Genomic DNA, 20,112 nt, shown 5'->3' with positions numbered 1-20,112 from the left:
GGCATCTCCCCTTACAACACTCAACAGACGTCTGGGGACAGAGGAGACCAGTTTCTCAAGTTTAGAAATAGGAATGCTCTCCCATTCATGTCTAATACAGGCCTCTAACTGTTCAATCGTCTTGGGCCTTCTTTGTCGCACCTTCCTCTTTATGATGCGCCAAATGTTCTCTATAGGTGAAAGATCTGGACTTTCTGGACAGGCTGGACATTTCAGTACCTGGATCCTTCTCCTACGTAGCCATTATGTTGTGATTGCTGCAGAATGTGGTCTGGCATTATCTTGTTGAAAAATGCAGGGTCCTCCCTGAAAGAGATGACGTCTACATAGGAGCATATGTTGTTCTACAACCTGAACATAGTTCTCTGCATTAATGCTGCCTTTCCAGACATTCAAGCTGTCCAGGCCACCAGCACTCATGCAACCCCATACCATCAGTGATGCAGGCTTCTGAACGGAGCGTTGATAACAACTTGGGTTATCCTTGTCCTCTCTGGTCCGGATGACATGGCGTCCCAGTGTTCCATAAAGAACTTCAAATCGTGACTCATCTGACCACAGAACAGTCGTCCATTTTGCCTCACTCCATTTTAAATGACTCCTGGACCAGTGCAAACGGCTGAGCTTGTGGAGCTGCTTAGAAATGGCTTCCACTTTGCACTGTAGAGTTTCAGCTGGCAGCGCGGATGGGACGGTGGATTGTGTTCACCGACGATGCTTTCTGGATGTATTCCTGAGCCCATGCTGTTGTTTCCTTGACAGTGGCATTCCTGTTTGAGGTGCAGTGACGTTTAAGGGCCCGGACATCACGAGCATCCAGTAGAGTTTTACGGCCTTGACCCTTACGCACAGCGATTGTGCCAAATTCTCTGAATCTTTTGATGATGTTATGTACAGTTGATAACTTAAAAGTCTTTGCTATTTTACGCTGGGTAACACCATTCTGCTATTGCTGTACTATCTTTCTGCACAACAATGGTGGAATTGGTGATCCTCTTACCATCTTGGCTTCAGAGAGACACTGACACGCTAAGAAACTATTTTTATACCCAATCATGTTGTCAATTGACCTAATTAGTGTTAATTGGTTTGTTATATGTTCAATTTCCTTTTTCCAGCCATTTATTGCTACTTGTCCCAACTTTTTTGGGATTTGTAGACACTGAAATTTTTAATCAACATATTTTTCCTTTAAAATGTTACATTTACTCAGATTAAACTTTTGATCTGCCATCTATGTTCCATTACGAATAAAATACTGGCATTTGCCATCTCCACATCATTGCATTCAGTTTTTATTCACAATATGTTTAGTGTCCCAACTTTTTTGGAATCCGGTTTGTAGTAGAAATGCAGCTGTTCTGTTAAAGCCTCAGAGGTTTGTTAAGAGGACATTAGTGAACAATCAGCATCATGAAGACCAAGAAGCAGGAAGTTTAAATAGGACTGGGTTATAAAACAGCTTTGAAGTGTATGGCACAACTTACCAACATGGCCATCCACCTGAACTGTCCGGTGCAAAGAGAACATTTATAATACAACCAGCCAAGAGGCCGGTGGGAAGTCTGGAGGAGCTGCCAGGATCCACAGCTCAGGTGGGTGAACTTATCCACATGACGACCATTAATCGCACACTTCATCTTTACTGGACAAGTCCCAGTCATCTGCATGATTCCTGAAGAATAACTGCTAAGCTACAATGTTAGAAATAATAATAAAAAAAAATCATCTAAAATGTATAGAATTACTTTTATATTTAAATCAGTTTGGCCCAGAATCATTATTAGTTTTTTAAGATGGCCTAAAGTGTCACACGAGGCTCTAAAAATCACTATACACTATTGCAGACTCCTAATTTAAGGGATAAGGTGTCTCACATTAAGATAAACACATTTTAGTCTCTTCTGTTTGCAAAAAGTCCAATTAACTCACACTCTTTCCCACAGATGAACAAAAAATGAATTAGACACCAAAATATTTAAATTTCTTAACTACATAAGTAATGCATCTTTTTAACTACGATTACCCACAATAAATGTAAACTTCTGCAACTTGTTCGCTAAGGTAGTCGCTCCAAAATTATTTAAATTGATCACAAAAATCCCAAAATCCGAGAAATGTGGCCGGCCATGTAACTTACGGTAATTTTGTACTTCTTTGTGATAAAAACACAATCACCTGGTGTCATTACATGGTGCATCCTCTGCCATGACTGTATTTCAGAAGCCAGTCAGTTATGAATGTGAAGCAGAGACAGTTTCATCACTTTATTAATGAGTTTAATTATTTATACCAACAAACAAAAACTGTCTCTCTCCCTCCATCCCTCATTTTTCATCATCATCATCTCCTTTATCAAACGGCACTGTCCCCAGTAATGACATGTTACCCTCTTAAAAAAAAGGGGCAATAAAAGGGTCACCGCAAATAAAGTGTCACAACTCAGGAAATTGCGGGGGGATTAAAAAAAACATGATTAGCTAGCTCTTCATGTAGGAGAACGTTTATGGTCAGTCAGCGCGCCACACACACACACGCACACACACACACATTCCCTGCTCAAACTTTCCATCTGTGAAGATTACAAACTTGACTGACAGGTCAAAACTTTTACACACAGAAAGCAAAAACAGCTCACCGTCAGACAAAGGAGATGATACATGTCTTCTAGATTGATTCGTTTTTCCCTTTTCCTCCACACACACATACACACAATTTGATTTGTGCCCACATCCACTCCCTAAAACACACACACACACACATACGGGCCCCACGTATACAGAGGCTTGTAACATTCCCTTCACATTGAAGTTTAATGGAAAACCAGAATCGGTTCGCAAGTGCACCTGCATACATACAGGACCGTAAATCAGTACAGTATCTTGGATGTGAAATTATTTTGCATCTGACAGAACCAACTTGGATTTGAAAAATAAAAATCCAATGAGAAAGTCCCCAGCCCTCCCCTAAAAACAGTACAATAAATAAAACAGTCATGACAACATTAATGGAGGACGAGGGAAAGTGGAGGCGAGGAATGGAGGAAGAGAGAGAATAAAAATGAAACATTTTGTTCTGTTTTTCTCCCCTTTCTGAACAAGGGACTGAAATGAAACTGTATTTACAGACTGCGACTGAGGATAAACAGTCCGGCTGCTGCTGCTGCTGGGCCGGTCTACTACAGAAAAGAAAAGAAAATTACAAGAACAACAATATAATAACAATAATAACAAAAAATAACAAAATAAAAGGTACTTGATATATTTACAGTTCAGCTGTGAAAAAAAGGAGGGAAAAGTGGGAGGAAGAGGAGGAATGGAAGAGGGGGAGGCTCCGAAAGCTGTCGGGATTTTCCAGGGGGTTTGAGCATAACATCTGGTCAGATTATAACATATCAGTCGGGTCAGCTTGAACTGAACATGCACGTCTATGTTGTTTTTGTTTTTTTTTGTCTTTTTTTGTCTTTTTCCGAAAGAAAGAAACCCATCTCGTACTGACAGCGGACTGTTAGCTTAGCAATGCATTCAAAGAGCAACATGATATGAGCGGCCCCCTGCACCTGATGTCAGTCTTTTAACATAATCGAGCCGATGTGAGACGCAACACTGTACAGCAACATAATTAACGCGGCGCTGCGCCTCGACGCGTGGCAGGCGCCGAGGCTCGTGTTTTAGATGCGACCGTAGCCCCGCGGCAGAGGCTCTCTCTCCTCTGTGCGACGTTAAAAACTGGCCCCTTTGCTTCCTTCCACTCCCGCCTGGAGATGTGCAATACTTACTGAGAATCAACACCAACCACTCCGCTTTTCCAGCTTGACAAACGAAGCTTATAAACGACAAACCTGAAGCAGCGCAAACTCTGCTCAAACACGCTTCCTCCTCGTCGCAGGGAAAAAAAAAAAGGCAGTTTAAGGAGCTAAAGCACGAAAACAAAGCGGTAAACAGCAGTGGCGCTCAGTTTCTGTACTATCATTAAAACCAGCTCTCGTTTAAAAGGTTTCTCCGGTGAGAGACTATAATGTTAAAATAACTGTTTGGACATTTTTGGAAAGCAACGGAAGAGGATCTTCTATAAACGCTGAGCTCTGGTTGGGATGATTGTCAAAAATCAAGCTGTGAATACTCCTCGTCATCTCAACTCCAAAGCCAATCAAAAGTCAAATCAGTGGCCATTTCTAAAATATTTTAATGCAAATTAAATACATTTAAAAAAGAAAAAAAGAATAATAAAAGTCAGCTGTTGATTTCAATACAGAAACCCCAGAATGTGTAGAAGACTTCTCCTTATCCTACCGACTTTGACTTTTTATTCGCCCATTTGAACTGCAGCTTCCATTAAACCAAAGGGCAGCTACAAAACGCCGATAAAACAACCCACAGCTTCATGAAGCAAGCGGCCGCAGCAGCCGCTTTCTACAGGAATAGTTTTGGAAAAGATACAAATGCAGAGCGTTTAAGTTGAGTGAGTTTGGTTATCTTTTTCTACTTTAAAGGTTGGAGCCTGGACGAAGTTTTTAGAGGGAGAGGAGCAGGGGGAAGAAAAAAAAAAGGATGTGGGGGCGGGGAGGAAGAAATAATTGGGGAAGACGAAACTGAAATTTGTGATAGAGGGATGGATGCTCAGGTGCTGTTGTTGATGGATCCGGGTGCTGAGCTGGGCTGGGCGGTACTGTCCGACACGCTGCCCTCTGCAGGGGAAAAGCCAGAATTACTATTCACAGGTCAGATTTCGAACACGCTGCAGTCGGTTCACATCCTCTCATCTCTGCCATAAAAGTCATTAATTTGAAGCTGAAGGTGTTTTTTTTTGTTGTTTTTTCAGGGTGGAATGAAGATGCAACAAACATCCTCTGTTGCATTTTTCAGAGCGATTTCCAGCATTTCACAAGCTTTTAGCATGTTAGTGATAGATTCAAATAATTCAACTAAGGATTAGAAATTTTTTGCAATAATTTGAACCAAACGCAGCAACATTACGGACAAAGATTTTTTATCTTTTTTTTTTTTTTTTTACAGTTTTTGCTTAATTACTAGTCTGAATGTGTTGTTTCAGTGAACTGTGAGTCTTTATGCTGCTGTTTCCACCTATATCCATCCATTCTTTATAGTAGAGCTTCTTTAAATTGTTTGATATTTTTCACTCTTTTAGCGAAATCATGATTAGTTTTCAGCATGTGGTCAGTGTGTTTATAGAAGCCAAATGTCGGCCTGTTGTGATCCTGGGCTTTTCCCAAAAATCCTGACCAACTTCGATAGTTTGGGTCAGATGGTTTGAAATTTGGACAGAACTAAATAATCCTGCAAGACAATAATCCCAAACACATCACAACTGGTTTAGAAAAGAATAAAGCAGGTTTACGTCAAGCTAGTGTAATAGCCGTGACCTCAACCGCATTAAAAATATAAGGACAAAACTAAAACGGTCTGCACATAAAACCAACTAATGGGTGAAATTAAACTCTTTCTGCCAAAAAGACGGCTCAACTATCCTGAATTATAGTTCAGGATAATTTGCTATGTTGCTATATTAGCAAGTTGCTTGCTGATCAACTTGCTATGGGAGACTTAAACGTTTATTAAGGTTCTCCGTTTACAATTCTCACTTTTGACAATAATTCAGGTTATTTGCTTTTTTATTTTTTATTTTTATTTTTACTCCACCCTGAAAAATGGTTCAAATGATTCATTAAAAGGCCAAAATGAATGACTTTCATGCTGCTGTTAACATTCACATCTATCCATGTTTGATTTCACTTTAAACAGAAACAAATGCAGTTGGACCAAAGTGGAAAGCAGAAGCAAAGCGGCTAACTGTACCGTGTGAGGCAGGCGATGTCTGTGCACGAGCGTGAGGAGGAATGAGTGTGGAGTTCAACTGGGGCTGAATGGACAGCTCTGAAAGCAGAGAGGAACAAATTGTCAATTACAGATAAAACAGTCGATTAAACAACAGCGGCTGCTAACTTATGATGCGAGTGTAAATTGCCAAACGGTCAGGCTGAACGCAGAGGGCAGAAATGAACTGACCAACAGGACTGAAGTTGAAAAGGGGCGGCAGTTCCCGTCCGCTGGGCAGGCGGGTGTTGGGCTGACGTAGCTCATCGAAGAAGGCGTGCGCACACGCTTCCAGAGGAGACAGTCTGGAAACGGGGGTGTACTCCAGCAGGCGGGAGCAGAGGGCGATGGCCTCTGGTGGGGTGCGAGGCTTAAACACCTGAGAGGAGAGAGGAGGTCAGCATCAGTGTACAGACAAAACCCGTCAAAAGAGAAGCAACTGGAAATTTGGGGGGGAAATAGGCAGAGATTTAAAAGTTTAATTGTATGAAGTCAGAAGAAAGCAAACCTTTGTCCAAGGATGTGCTTTGATCTGTGGGAATTTAAACTCTGTGTAGTTTGGGTTCATCTCCCGGATCTGCTCCCTCGTCGGCGTCCCCAAAACCTGAAAAGGATGGAAAATTACTTGTTACCAATCAAGACCATTAAAAAAAGTTATATTAAGGTTTCCATTTATATGGTGCATTACATATATTGACCAATTGTTGACAAAACGCCTCTTGCAAAAAAAAAAAAAAAATTAAACCTCCTCCTTCTTGTAACAAAGCGGTAATCAGAAAAGTTTCATAGACTCGTTCCACTCCTGACTGGTAGCTGTTTATTTTTGACTCCCATGTTTTTTTTTTTTTTTTTTTGTTTTTTTTTTTCAAATTTCGTTTTTTTCCATGATTGTTTTATGATTCAAACTCAGGGTTCCTACATATTTTCATGTACAAATTCCAGACTCAACTTCCCAAAGTCCTCAATAAATATATTTAGAAACTGCAAAAGAACACCATGAATTTATAGCGGATTCCTACACTTTAGACACAGAACATGAAGAAAAGAAACAGGAAGGAAGTAAGGAAGCACACAAGAAAGTAACAAAAGAAAGGAAACCAAGTATGAAAGGGAGGGCACAATGAGGGAAAGAAATGCAAGTAAAAACAAAGAAAGGAAGAACATGGTGTGGAAGGAAGGAATGGCAAAGGTAAGAGAAAAAGACCAAGTGAAAGACAAGGAGGGAAAGCAAGACTGGAGGAATATAGTAGTGAAGGAGGAAGGTCGTGTTGAATGATGAAACAGATTTTGAAACAAAGCCATCTGCTCAGAAAGAGAGTTATAAAGTCTGTAGACGTAGGAGAAAAATGTCCTCGCTAAGTTCACCAATTAGAGTTGAAGGAAAAGTTGTAGAAAGAACTGGGTTTACTAACTAGATAAATATACGCATTAATAGATCTACATCCGTCTCCTCGGTTTGACAATAAACCATTTCCTCAGCTGCCGTTTCCACAAAAAATGTCACCATATTAAATTATTTTATAAAGCAAAAACAAACACCCTCCTATTTTCCTGTCTCAAGTCAAAACCCATTTTTTTTCCAACTACTCTATTAACTTCAGGTTATTAACATCAATTAATAAGCTGCTGTTTCTAAAAACTCATTATTTTGCTTTAAACTATGTGATTTGCACACACATTTAAACAGAATTACAAACTTCTTATTCAAAAAACCCCCATTCTATCACTACGGTAACCTGCATGTGGTACGTTAACGCAACATGTTATCAACTGGTTTGTTAGCTTTTCTGTCCAGACGACATCAGAGCGGCGGTACCTTAATGATCTCTACTAACTGGTCCACACCGCTGTCCCCGGGGAAGATGGGCTGGCCCAGCAGCAGCTCGGCTAACACGCAGCCGGCCGACCAGATGTCGATGTTGGACGTGTAGTCGGTGGCGCCGAATATGAGCTCTGGGGCACGGTAGTACCGTGAGCAAATATAGGACACATTCGGCTCCCCTCGAACTAGCTGCTTTGCACTGCGCAGTTTTTGAAGAGTGAGGGGGGAAAACAAGAGACAGTCAGAGACAATAAAATTGTTTTGTTAAAAGTCAGCAATCAAAAAAAAGAACTAAACAATGAAGCGACTTTCCAACCTGCCAAAGTCACAAAGCTTGAGGATGGCCGTCTCTGGGTCTACCAGGAGGTTCTGAGGCTTTATGTCTCTGTGACAAACGCCCTGGGAATGGATATAAGCCAGACTGCGAAACAGCTGGTACATGTACACCTGAGAGGGGCAGACAGAAACAATCACAGAGTTAAACAAGCAGCCAGTCTCACCAATTATGGAAAAACAAGTAAAAATGCAATTTTCTTTTCCCATGTTGCAGCGTTAAAATAAAATAAAAAAAATGGGAGGATTAATATAAAAACTAATTATCTGTTGGGATTTCGCGGAAAAAAATAACAGCTGGGTGCAGATTTGTCAAGTTTACTTCTGTACATAATCATCAAAAGTAAACATTTATGTAATCAGAATATTTGAATGACTAAATAACCGCAAATATGACATTACCACGCTTTAACATATTTGAAAAAGGAAAATCTTCAGACTTCTCATTTTCAATGGTTTACAAGTCTAGTTTGGTGGTTGTGTTTTATTTTAGATAGATGAAATGTCTTCCGGCTCCAGTGTGGAGTATTTCTCCCCCACAAAATTAAAGTTTATCGGTGGTCGAGAGAGTGAACAGTACTTTATTCTGCCATTATGAATGTATTACTTGAAAATGGTTTCAAAGCAACAATATTATCATTTAGCGCTATAATTTCTGGGACAATTTATCGTTAAGGAGAATTTGTTATTATGACAGGCCTAGATAGAGCCGCTTATTAAAGACCACTTGGATTTTTTTTTTTTTTTAAAGCTCTGAACAGCGAGATATAAGAGAGAGAAATCTCTGCCTCTCCTGCTCCCCAGAGCCTGGGTCTCTGGAGACGAAGCATGTTTTAGGAGAACCTACATGCTCCGTGCTCATGTTTGCGTGCTCTCCCACTGACGGGCTGCTACCTGGAGTGAGCGCTCCTTCCCTCATTACACAGGAGGCCAGGAACAACTGAGCTGTCAACACAAATGTTTGCACTGCTGCAGTCCCTGTGAAGCATTTCAGTTAAACAAAAGCTGTTTCACACTCAAATATACAAACACTTTTGAGTCATCATGGGAAACCAGGGTATGAACTGCTTGTTCCACGCAGAATATTATTTTCAGGCACCGATAAATGTTAGTTATTTGACAAAAAAAGGCACCCTTAATGTTATCTAAACTACTAAGACGTCAAAAATATATAGTTTATCAGTAAACAAAATGAAAATACTCTGTCCTACTCACCCCAGAGATAAGATCCAGTATATAAAATAAATGAAAGATACTACTAAGAATGATCCCCTAAACGTTTAAACTAAATCGCTTTTGTTTTAAAATTTCACAACCAAAAAATTATTTCCTAGTGGGTGCCAATCACAGCTGAGCTGGATGTGTCACCATGATCCAGTTCTGAAGAAAGCAGCTGACAGACTTCATGAGAAACAGACCAAATATTCCCTTCGTCCATGTTGGGCTACATGAAAACGGTTTAAGTGAACATTGTGTGGATTGTGATGAAGCCTGCAGTAACACATTTCTACACCGAAATAGCATGGCGGGGAAAATTCTCCCAGAAGAAGTGAAACCGTCCCCGTCTAAATCTTCTGACATGTGTCCTCACATCTAGGTCGGTGATGTCAGCCTCAAATCTGAAATATGACAATACAATGAAGTTGGCAATCTTCTGCTGCATCTGCGAATTGCAGGCAGGAAGCATCTTAACATGACAAATGATGACTGCAGTCATCGTCATAATTATCGCCATTATTGCCCACGGGGCGCCTTGACAGCAGGCCGAGTGGATTATAAAATAATGGGGGACAAGATGACTGAGGGATGAGAAATGACGGCTGTTAATGAGAGGGCAGAAGGGCTTGGAAGAGAAGCTAAACAAAAGGAAACATGGTAAAAACATGGGAGGGAAGAAGAAAAAAAAAAGACTCTGGCAGTGACACGACGGAAATATGTCAGAGAAGGAAGAAAAGGACGTCAGGGAAGAAAAGAGAGGGAGATCAGCGTGCATGTGGACGCCTCAGGGGAGCAGCAGGCTGAGGTGGGGAAATGGGCCATGAGACATCTATAATGTCCTCTCCGCTGCTTCATATGCAGTAAACACAAAGACCAACATGAGCAGCGTTTTCACAGGAATCCAAGGGAACTGCAAGCAATTAACTCCCATGGGTCCGTCTTTTCTTTCTGCTTTCATTATCCTGCTGAGCCGTCTGTGAAAGCAAACAGACTTATGGGTTCATTATATCCTCAGAAGAGCAGAGAGGAAACAAATATTCAAGATTTATACTAAATGCCATTTTACAATAAAAATAATAATAACTACAATCTGCTTTAAAGCAGCAAGTACTTTTAAGAGCAATTTCCCAGGCTAGGATTTGAAGCTGCAGTCAGAGGGATGTAAACACTTAGATTCAACTTGGGAAGCAGTTTCTTTGTAAACAGTATTTTGCAATATTTATGTTGTGCGGAAATAGTAACACAATCTTACATTTCGACTGTTTCTAAGACAAATGCAGAGCAATGCAAATCAAGGTTTCACCGACTCAAATTTAAAATAATAATGAATAGAATTTAATGCATATATCTTCACAGAAATGTACAAATTTTGTCCAGCCAACTGGCAATTTATTTGCACTTGCACATTAAAGATGCAAAAAAGCTCCCAGCTAGCAATGTAATGTTAGCAGTGAGTCAACATTTAGAGTCACAGAGAGCAACGATGATGTCTGAATGCAACTCAAACTTTTGCCAGAGAGAAAAGTCCAGCGAGGGGGAAAAAAACACACTGAATATACGACATTAAATAGTCCTGCCAATAAAAAATTAAGACCCGTGATTAAAATGTTAAAAACCAACTTACTTTGTAAATTAAGTTGAGGCATTTTTATGTTAGATAAATGAACTTAACACTTTTAAAGGATGCAGAGACCAGGTAAAAATACACACCGCCACCTTCTAAATTGAAAAAATCAGAATTATATAAATTTTAATGCAATTAAACTTAACCTGAACTATTCTGAAATAACGAAAAAAAAAAAAAATTGCCGAGGCCTGCAGATGGGGGTGGGAATGACTTCTTAGCACAATGTGGGTGATTTGAGCCTCGACTCACCTTAACATAGATGATGGGAACGATGGCCTTGGCCTTGTTGAAGTGCCGAGCCACCCTGTACACCGTCTCTGGGACGAAATCCAGCACAAGATTCAAATACACCTCGTCTTTCTGGTGCAGAGAAGTGAAAGAAAGGAGAAAACAATCTCAAGTCACTGTCAAACAGGCATTTTCTTGACAGATTCTTCAGGAGCAGGATGTGACGTCACAAGCTACATTCTTTTCGCTCCAGACTTGTTTTTCCAGATCTGCAACCCGAACACAGGGGGCTTTTTTATGGCAGCATTTCCTCTTCAAACACTTGCAGGTCAGAATGTGACTGGGAATGAGGAGTCTGACCGCCAACCTTTATTCAGCACCACTAATGTACAGGATTAACCACATAAGTCCTGTAACACTTGGATAAATGTCCAAGTCATATTGATTGAGGAAACATTATATTTGTGCCACAATTTTAATATTAACATATTTATTCATCCAATTCCTAATCACGTATTTTGCCTTGGAACTGTATCTTATGTAGCGTGATCTAAATAAAGTATTAAGTAAAAATATATACATTTTTAGCTACATAAGTTTCAGTTTATTCCACTATGACCCCAAATATCAAGATTAAGCTGTCATAGAGTCATATCAAAACAAAATAGTAAACATGCTACAGGTATCTGTTGTTGTACAAAAAAATTAAATCTAATACCGTCACTGGTGATTGATCAAAGTCGGTTGTACAATGAAGCAACGTAGCATTATTTTACTATATTCAAGCAAATAAAATGCTCTTAATAAAGTATCGCCAACAAGGGTTGGTATTGTGAAACTATAAACTGGATCACGAGATACTTATTAAAAATATTTTCATTCCAAAAAAGTTTTAAAACACGAAGCTATGCTGGGCTAAAACCAGCACAAACTTTGAACCTATCTAAAGTAAAAACAACTTAATCCAAGGATAAGTTTTGACCCAAATAAACCGATCTGCTTGAATACGTTTCGTAAAGTTCATTGTAAAGTCAAGAGTTGAAATCTAAACACAAAGTGTTAAACCAAGCGGCTACAAAAGCTTAAACTAATGCACCGTTCGACCGCCTTGCCCTCACCATGCACATGAATCACCGGTGATTCATGAAACATTAATTGTCTGGGCGTAGGAGCTTGCCGCTGCTGCTACCACCAAAAAATGTCTTTCAACATAAAACATGAAGTCAACACAGACACACCTTCTCTCCGCTCGAGTAGAAGAAGTAGCGTAGCCTCACAATGTTGCAGTGGTCCAACTTTCTCATAATCTGCAGCTCCCTATTCTATAAGAGAAAAATAAAACAGACACTAAGACAGGAAACACTTTCTTGTGGTCGTCTAAGCAAATCAGCGCTCCTCTGTTTTACCTTAAACCTTTTATCTTGGAGAACTTTCTTAATTGCCACCATCTCCTGCGTGTCGATGAGGCGAGCCTGGTAGACCACGCCAAAGGAGCCATTTCCAATGACCTTTATGTCTGTGTAGGACACTTCCTGCGGGCGGTCAGGGCCCTGGCCGGGGGTGGCTACCACCGTCGTCACTTTGCCGCTGTCTCCTGTGGACAGCAGAACAGAAACGACTTAGCATGCATAAATCGCATTGTGACGGAAATGAAAGTTAATTGATGATGATGTGAGGGCGTTCTTCTCCAGCAGGCACAGGAGAAGAGGAGATTGATGCAGCTACATACAAAGTAACGTCAGAAGAGAACCTTTCCAGCGGCTGCGAAAAACCTTGAAAGTAGGAACCTCCAGCAGAAATTTGTGTTCAGATTTTCTCCATTCGAGCTCGAGGCAAAACGTTCAGTTTATAGATGGGTAAACGTGGTAGAGGCGTTCCCCGAAAGACTTGTTGGAAGATGCAATGATTCATCAAGGTGTTTAATTTTGAAACTACAGGGATTCTAAATGTTTCCTTTTAATTGTCCATATTTTATGAACCTTCCTGAAGTTTTTGTAAAATACTTTGAATGAGAGAGTACACCTTCTTCTTTTTTTAAAATGTCATTTACTGCAGCCTTAACTGCCTGAATATTAACGGGGTCTAATCAATGTCATTTCCATAAGCTGTGAACCAAAAAATGCTGCTACAGACTGTCTTTATGTTGTGATATTGAGCCTTTCAAAGCTTTTTGCCACCTGGACCAAAATAAGCCTGCTCTTCTTTCAAATCTAACGCCATAACCTAATTTTTTCTTCTTTCTTTCTAGTGGACTCATAAGGATTTTTATTTACAGACTGAAGTATACTGTAGCAAAAGCAGATCCATTAGAGCACGGTTTAAGAACCTTGAAACTGTGGTCCATTCAGTGATAAAATCATTACGCAAATTTAATGGTTTTAAAGATGTCTGGGTTCTAAAAATGTAGTGAAATTGCCCTTTTCCAGCATGTGCAGCAAGTCCACAAAATACTTTATAATAAAATGTGGAAATCGAGTTGTGATGTGGCAAGTCAAAGATAAAATACAATAATTAAATATAAAACAACATAAAATCAACTGTACTGTTTGTTCTTCAGTTTTTCCAGTTTAAAAATTGAAGGGAAAAAATTCTTGGTAAACCAAATGTCAGTAAATAGATGAAAGCTAATTCTACTCTTCTTCAGGCTTCTCAGTCCTGGAAATATGTATCATTTTCCTCTAAATTCACATTTATGTACTACTTTACATTGTCCTATCATTTAAAATCTCCATAAAACACATTGTAGTTTGTTAATCCAACATAGCAGAAGTGAGAAAGTTTAAATTGTCCATGTGTTTCTGCACCTGATAACGAACAGTCTTTGATGAGCATCTCATTTAATTGCTGTAACCTATATGTTGGCTCCAGAGACTTCGCTGGATGATAATGAGGTAGTGATACTTCCTGCAGCTCTCCACCTGTTCACCTGGGTGAAACGAGGCTAAACCCTTCAGTCTGGAGGCATGCATTAATGCAGAACCGAATCCAAATCCAACCTCTGTACGACCTCCTTCCTGAGACGCCATCGGGACAAAATCCATCATAAAAACCCAAAACCGGAGGACTACAACTGCATCAAATCTTTTGTCTCGGTAATGCTTCCAAAAACACGTTGAGGTCAGACCGATGTCTGACCTTGCGTGACAAAAACAGGGAAAAGGAAGATGCTGAAGATGTAACGCTTCCTGACAGTTCCGGTTAGAGTCAAATAGCTGTGTGGTGTTTTATGCCTGTGCATGTGTTTGGTCAGGAATGATTTGGCAAATAGGAAACCCCTTAAAAAAAAAAAAAACATCAGGAGGAGAGGAGCAGCAGATAAGAGGCCCACTGCCAACAGGCTTGTCAGAGCCTGAAATGACATTGCATGGACAGCAGCACACCCAGAGGTGCAACATTTTCTGGGCTTGCTCAGTTCGCTTGTCTTAACAAGACCCTTCCACATTTCTTTCCTATTTGTGTTGTAAAATAGAGCCAAGGAGATAAAATACTCTCCAGTAAAGATTCGAGACTGGATTATGACCAAGATTAGATAAAAGGACATTTCACAACTGTTAGGTTTTACGTATTTAAACTTTTTATAGCAGAGTTATCCAAAGCTTCCCAGTAGCCTGTATTATACCCACATGATTAGCCTAGATCTGATCCCTTGGGTCAGCAGCGCTGAGATAAGTCAATGTGTGGGGCCTGCGCAGCGCTCCATCACTGCTCCACTCAACGGGCCCTTTGTGTGGCGTTTCAGCACAGCCACCACTTCTCTTAAAAAACGTTAAGTCAAATGGGGGCACATTAAAAATGAAGAAACGGTGGCATGATAGTGTCCTGAATAATAAATGTAAAGATTAGTGCTCTGCCCGGCTGTCAGAGACGAGCTCTGCTCTCTAACTTGACGAGTTAAAGAAAATGGATGAGCAGGGTGACTTTCATTACACCTGTACTTCATGAAAAATTACCCTGGAGTTGTTTGTAAGCAAAAGAAAACTTCACCACACGTTTAAGCTGATAAAAAGATTGTCAGTTGTGTGATAAATTACTATTAATATTTTATCATTAGTGGACCTCCAGCACCTTACCTGGCAGTGTTGGATGATGAATTAACGACAGGAGGACGTAGATAAATTGCTGTAAAGTCATTAGTGCTTTATAATTTCTTTACCTACAAGTTTTTCGCCTTTTCAACAGAACAAAACATTTTAACTGACCCACCGGCAGAATACATTACAGCAACTGAAGATGAATTGATTAATTTCCCTTTACTTCGATGCTGTTAAGTCTACATATTGTGTTGCCAAGATTTATCTCTACCTCTGCTGATTCAAGTACTTTAGCATGCATGTCTCAGGGTGATTGCAAATATTAGACATAGCTTTGTCATCACCAAACAGGAAATCTACATACCACATTAGATAGAAGTTACAGGGATTGGATTTATGTAAAGAAGCAGGAGGTCAGAAGCTAATGTGGCTGCCCCTGAGTCAGAGCGCTGTTAAAGGCTGAACTGATGAAAGGTTTTAGAGTGGACTGGTCGTGACTCACAATACCAGTCTGGTTTATAAGGTTGCCATCACTGCGCTCACTATTTATGACACCAGCGTGGATAAAAGTGGGAGATTTTAGAGAGTAGGAAACAAGTCTTTTTAAGGAAAATAGAAAAAGCTTCTCAGACAAACTGAGTTTGTATTTAAAGTAAATGTTTAAGGCAACAAAAGATCAGCTTGACTCAAGCTATGAAAAAGTATGTGAATGTTTTACATATGTTGGTATGGATAAATAGAAAAGCAATTTTTAAAAGATCTGTTCTTGGCAAAGGTAATGGCAAAATAAGTCTGGAAAAAAGTTCTTCAGATTTCAAGACTAAAACCTAAAAACGTCCCATTCTTTGATTTTGACATGAATCGCCTAGACTAACCTGAATATTACTGATGACAAAATGGGTCCAGACCCGTTTCTGCAGGATGAAGTGAGGTGCTGCAAAAATGGTTCAGGAGTGACTGAAGGGGCACAGAAACGGGTTTCAGACATTGAATTTTCAAGATCCTGCTCCAGTGGAGCAACACTTTGATGCAGCAGACATCAAGTTTGATCAATGGAGGCTCCAAGTCGCAGCACAAGCCTGACATGAGTTGAAAGATTTCAAAAATCGTGCAGAGAAACAAGTTGTGATGTGCAGGGTCAATATAAAGCTGGAAGATAAAAGGAGACAGGCAAGGATGCACTTATAACACAGGGAAAAAAACAAAACAAAAAGATAACCAGTCTGTTCTGCAGCAGTCACACTGCATGGCGTTTCCAGAAAACTTCTGACACTATTTGATATTGGTTGTAGTTAATCTTTAGTCTGAAGAGCGTTAAATCGAAGGTTTCAGCTCATCTGTCACACTGAACAATCAGAGCAGAGATATAAGTTTGCAGCTTCTAACAGCCGACCTGAGCGAAGAACCCGGCTTTAAAGAATCTGTAACCTGATCACACTGCAGACTTTATGAAGTCTGATCAACTTTATGCCTGATCACAGGCATAAAGTTTGTCTTTTTGATCTGATGACAAAAAGACAAACAATTCTAGACGAGTTATTCTTCTGCTATGGCTCATCAATGTTCTGTTTTGCAATGACTATTAAAAAATAAAAATAAATAAATCATGTAGCTACACAACATTAAACATAGCTACATGATAAACAAGATACTGTGATTTACTACCCATGCTGAGGATTTCTACATTTTAGTTTTTAAAAGCTATGGTAACGTTGGGCAACTGAACCGAAAAGTATTTTTGTACAACTTACCAAAAAGATAAAGATGTGGAAAACTGATGCATAGAAATGCTGACTGATGAAAATAAGAATGAATAAGTCAGCATTTAATAATTAATAGGGCCCCATAAAATGAGTCCATGCCACAGAGTACTACAGTTATTAAAACTTGCACAACTAAAAGCCAAAATATTTAACTTTAGTCATCCTGATAATATGATTCAAGATTTTTTTTTTTTTTGAACAAATACTAAAAATAGCTAAATCATGGAGAATTAATTCTACAAAGTGTATAAAATGCTTATTATTTTACAAACAGATTACAGTTTACACCTTTCTGGTCTGTACAGGCTTCCATCAGATAATGATAATGAAATTAAACAGAGAGCTCATGTAATTTACTTACATAACTATCGTCATCATTAACTACTGGAATGAAGGCAGCACAATATTAGAAAATCTCATCCTTCTCTTTCAGGGTTTTAGTGAACATATTGTTCACCTTTGGCTACTGCGTGTCATTTGTTTTGAAAGCTCTGAATAATCATCTGTTTTCATGTGATTTTATGTTCATTTTTTGAATAGTCTTACTTATTTTACCTTTGTGTGAACCTGCATGATTTTATTTGCCTGTCACTTTGCTGGTGATATACCGGAATTTCCCCAATAAGGGAAATAAAAGGTCACTTCTATTCCAGTAAAAACAGAGTAAATCAATAAACTAGTAGTAGTAGCAGTACTACCAATGCTGAGAGTTAAGTGGTAGTTCTGCTTTACGACAAATTCACAAAAAATAAAAATAAAAAAATCATATTCCACACCGATACAGCAGTATTTCTCACCCTTTAAAATAATATTCTGACAGAATTTCCAAAACTGAAATTTACTCTGAAATAAAACGGTCATTTTTTGTTAGAGCTTCAGCTTGTTGCTCGAACTAAAATTGTGACACAGTGATCTGTTAGTTTTGCCCTTTTGTACCATCCTGTTTAAAGCAACAAGTAATATTGTGGGTACAAATCCTTAGCTAAGCAGGAAAATGACATTTACATGTCTGCACACAAACTTACCTAAGGGAACGCCAGATTTAACAAACCGTCAAAGCAGCAGTTAAATAGCAAATAAAAGATCCATCTTTCAATTATCTCTAAAGAATATTTATGCCAGCGTAGCTTCATGGTTTTGAGCCCATTATGATCTACTTTCTAAATTGTAATTAATTGAGATTTAATCTAAGTACTGAAAAGAAAAAAAAAACATTTGCAGGTTAACTTTTTTATGAAAACATCTAACTTTATTAGATATTTTTATAAGACTATTTTGCCATTTTGTCATCTCTAACCAACAATTATATCACTTAAGTTATTTTGTTGCTCTTTCAGATTAAATTAGTTTTTTTCCTCCTACATACAGCTTTTTGTGGCTGTTGTTTGTGCTCTAGTTCTGCAAGTTATGATCACATCACTCTCGTCTCCTGTAAGATAGCTTTTATTTGCAATTATGGGATGCAATTTGACAATTCATGTCAAAAATATAAAGTGAACATATACAGAATATTATGTCTAATTTTTTTCTCCCATTCCTGTAGGTAAGATACCAAAGGAACGTGATGAAATTTGGATGTAGTAAATGAGATTTCTTTTCCCTCCAAATCAACAAATTACAGTTTAATAATGTAAAGTAACTGTCAGATGATCTGACACTTACAGCATGTCTAATTAGCCTGCATTTGGTGCAGCTTCCATCTGAAATTGAACATAATTTTCATCTGAATTACAGAATTCAATTACTATGTTAATTATGAATGTTATAAAGTCTGTTTTTGTTTCAAGTGAACAAACTGACCGAGCATTAAGAGGGAGATTGCAATATATATTAATATATATATGTATATTTTAGAGGATTAAAATTTAACTTATGATTTCGATAAAACAAATGCATCAAAATACAAGAATGTCAGCTTTTAAAATGCTGTCGCGGTCTTAATTTTTCGAAAACATAAATGATCTTCGGATCATCTGAATAGCATTTAATCCTCCTTGGGAACATTCTGCCAACATGCCAATCTATATTCTGTTAAGACGTGTGAACTATCTGGTACTGATATAATATCGGTGTGAGAAAACGTATCCATTAGATTAGCCAGATTTCAGGACGACGAAAAACTTAAGAGGTGAATTTTCCCAACACTTTTTCCAAACGTTAGCAAGGTAGCTAGCATCCACCTCTGATATAAATAGCAGAAAATATGATGTTCTCAGCTTGAGCTACTTCCATCCTTCACATACAAATGGCAAAGAACTGTTCGGCAATTTAAAAAAATATTAATTTTTTTGTTAACGTTGAGCTGTGACTAGTTTAAGCTTTTCGCCAGCAAAGCTAACGACATTGCTATCAGATGAAAGCCGTTGATCGCAGCGCTACCTCGGTGAAAAACAAGGCTATCCGGCTAACTGCTATGTTTAGCTCTCCAGCAACAGTCGACATCAAATTTACTTTGACGCCTTTATTTTCAAAGAATACATTCCTTCAATGCCCATAATGTCACGTATGACGCACTGGTCGTATAAATGTGAATACAAAACTTACTGGGCAGTTTCAAATTTCCAAAGCTCGTCGAGCCGCTTCCACTGGCTTGTGAAGCCCCAGTTTTTCCTGTCGAGCTTCCGCCGGCCCCCGCCGATACGGCACCGGCTGCAGCAGATCCGGGAGCTCCGGGAGGCTCAGCGAATGAGCTGGTCCTGGCCCGCCCGCTGCCGCTCATATTTGTGTGAACTAGAGCCGAGGGCACAGTTGAATGTTTAGAGCAGCAACACGGGCGGACACACTGCCATATGTGTGCGTGTTGTAATATTTGATATAAATTTTAAAAAATTACACTTACAGCGTTCAGTATAGGTTTCCCGTCTCCCCCTTTCTTCCTCTGTAGAACAGTGATGGTGGGGGGACTGGGGAGTTGACGCACAACGACGTAAAGACTGCAATGGATTATGGGAAATTGAGTTTTTAGAACGGAATAGAAGATTATCATCTACGGAAGAGGATTAGGGCCACCAGGGCCGTGCAGAGACCACTAAAGGGGCAGGTGCTCAACAAAAAAAGGGTCACATCTCACTGCATTCTAGGACAGAATATTAACAAAGCCACACAGCTTTCAGAGTTTCATAAACAATGATACATTACAAAATTGTGACATATACAATCAAAGTTAAGGAAAATCTCTATATAGAGCATACAACTATGCATATGTAAGGTATTTTATCTGCAGATCTATTTTGTTATAGAAAAGTATTGCAATATT

At 39.2% G+C, this 20,112-nt stretch overlaps 1 protein-coding gene across 1 annotated transcript; it reads right to left on the bottom strand.

Moving 5' to 3' along the window:
- Positions 1-4,165: 4,165 nt before the first annotated feature.
- On the bottom strand, positions 4,166-19,805 carry gsk3ab (glycogen synthase kinase 3 alpha b). The gene is made up of 11 exons (XM_015054886.1): positions 19,696-19,805; positions 19,401-19,586; positions 12,469-12,656; positions 12,301-12,384; positions 11,084-11,194; positions 7,973-8,103; positions 7,651-7,855; positions 6,343-6,438; positions 6,027-6,213; positions 5,817-5,894; positions 4,166-4,687 (listed from the first exon to the last, which is right to left on the bottom strand). Exons 2-11 carry the CDS (start codon positions 19,573-19,575, stop codon positions 4,620-4,622), a joined length of 1,323 nt encoding a protein of 440 aa, XP_014910372.1. The 5' UTR covers positions 19,576-19,586; positions 19,696-19,805; the 3' UTR covers positions 4,166-4,619.
- Positions 19,806-20,112: the final 307 nt, after the last annotated feature.

The sequence above is a fragment of the Poecilia latipinna genome, unplaced genomic scaffold (genome assembly GCF_001443285.1).
Source record: "Poecilia latipinna isolate Pla-1442-1.1 unplaced genomic scaffold, P_latipinna-1.0 Scaffold1284, whole genome shotgun sequence".
In the NCBI taxonomy this organism is placed as follows: domain Eukaryota; kingdom Metazoa; phylum Chordata; class Actinopteri; order Cyprinodontiformes; family Poeciliidae; genus Poecilia; species Poecilia latipinna.
Note: the sequence above shows the minus strand (reverse complement) of the source record. Positions and strands in the feature narration are given on the sequence as shown.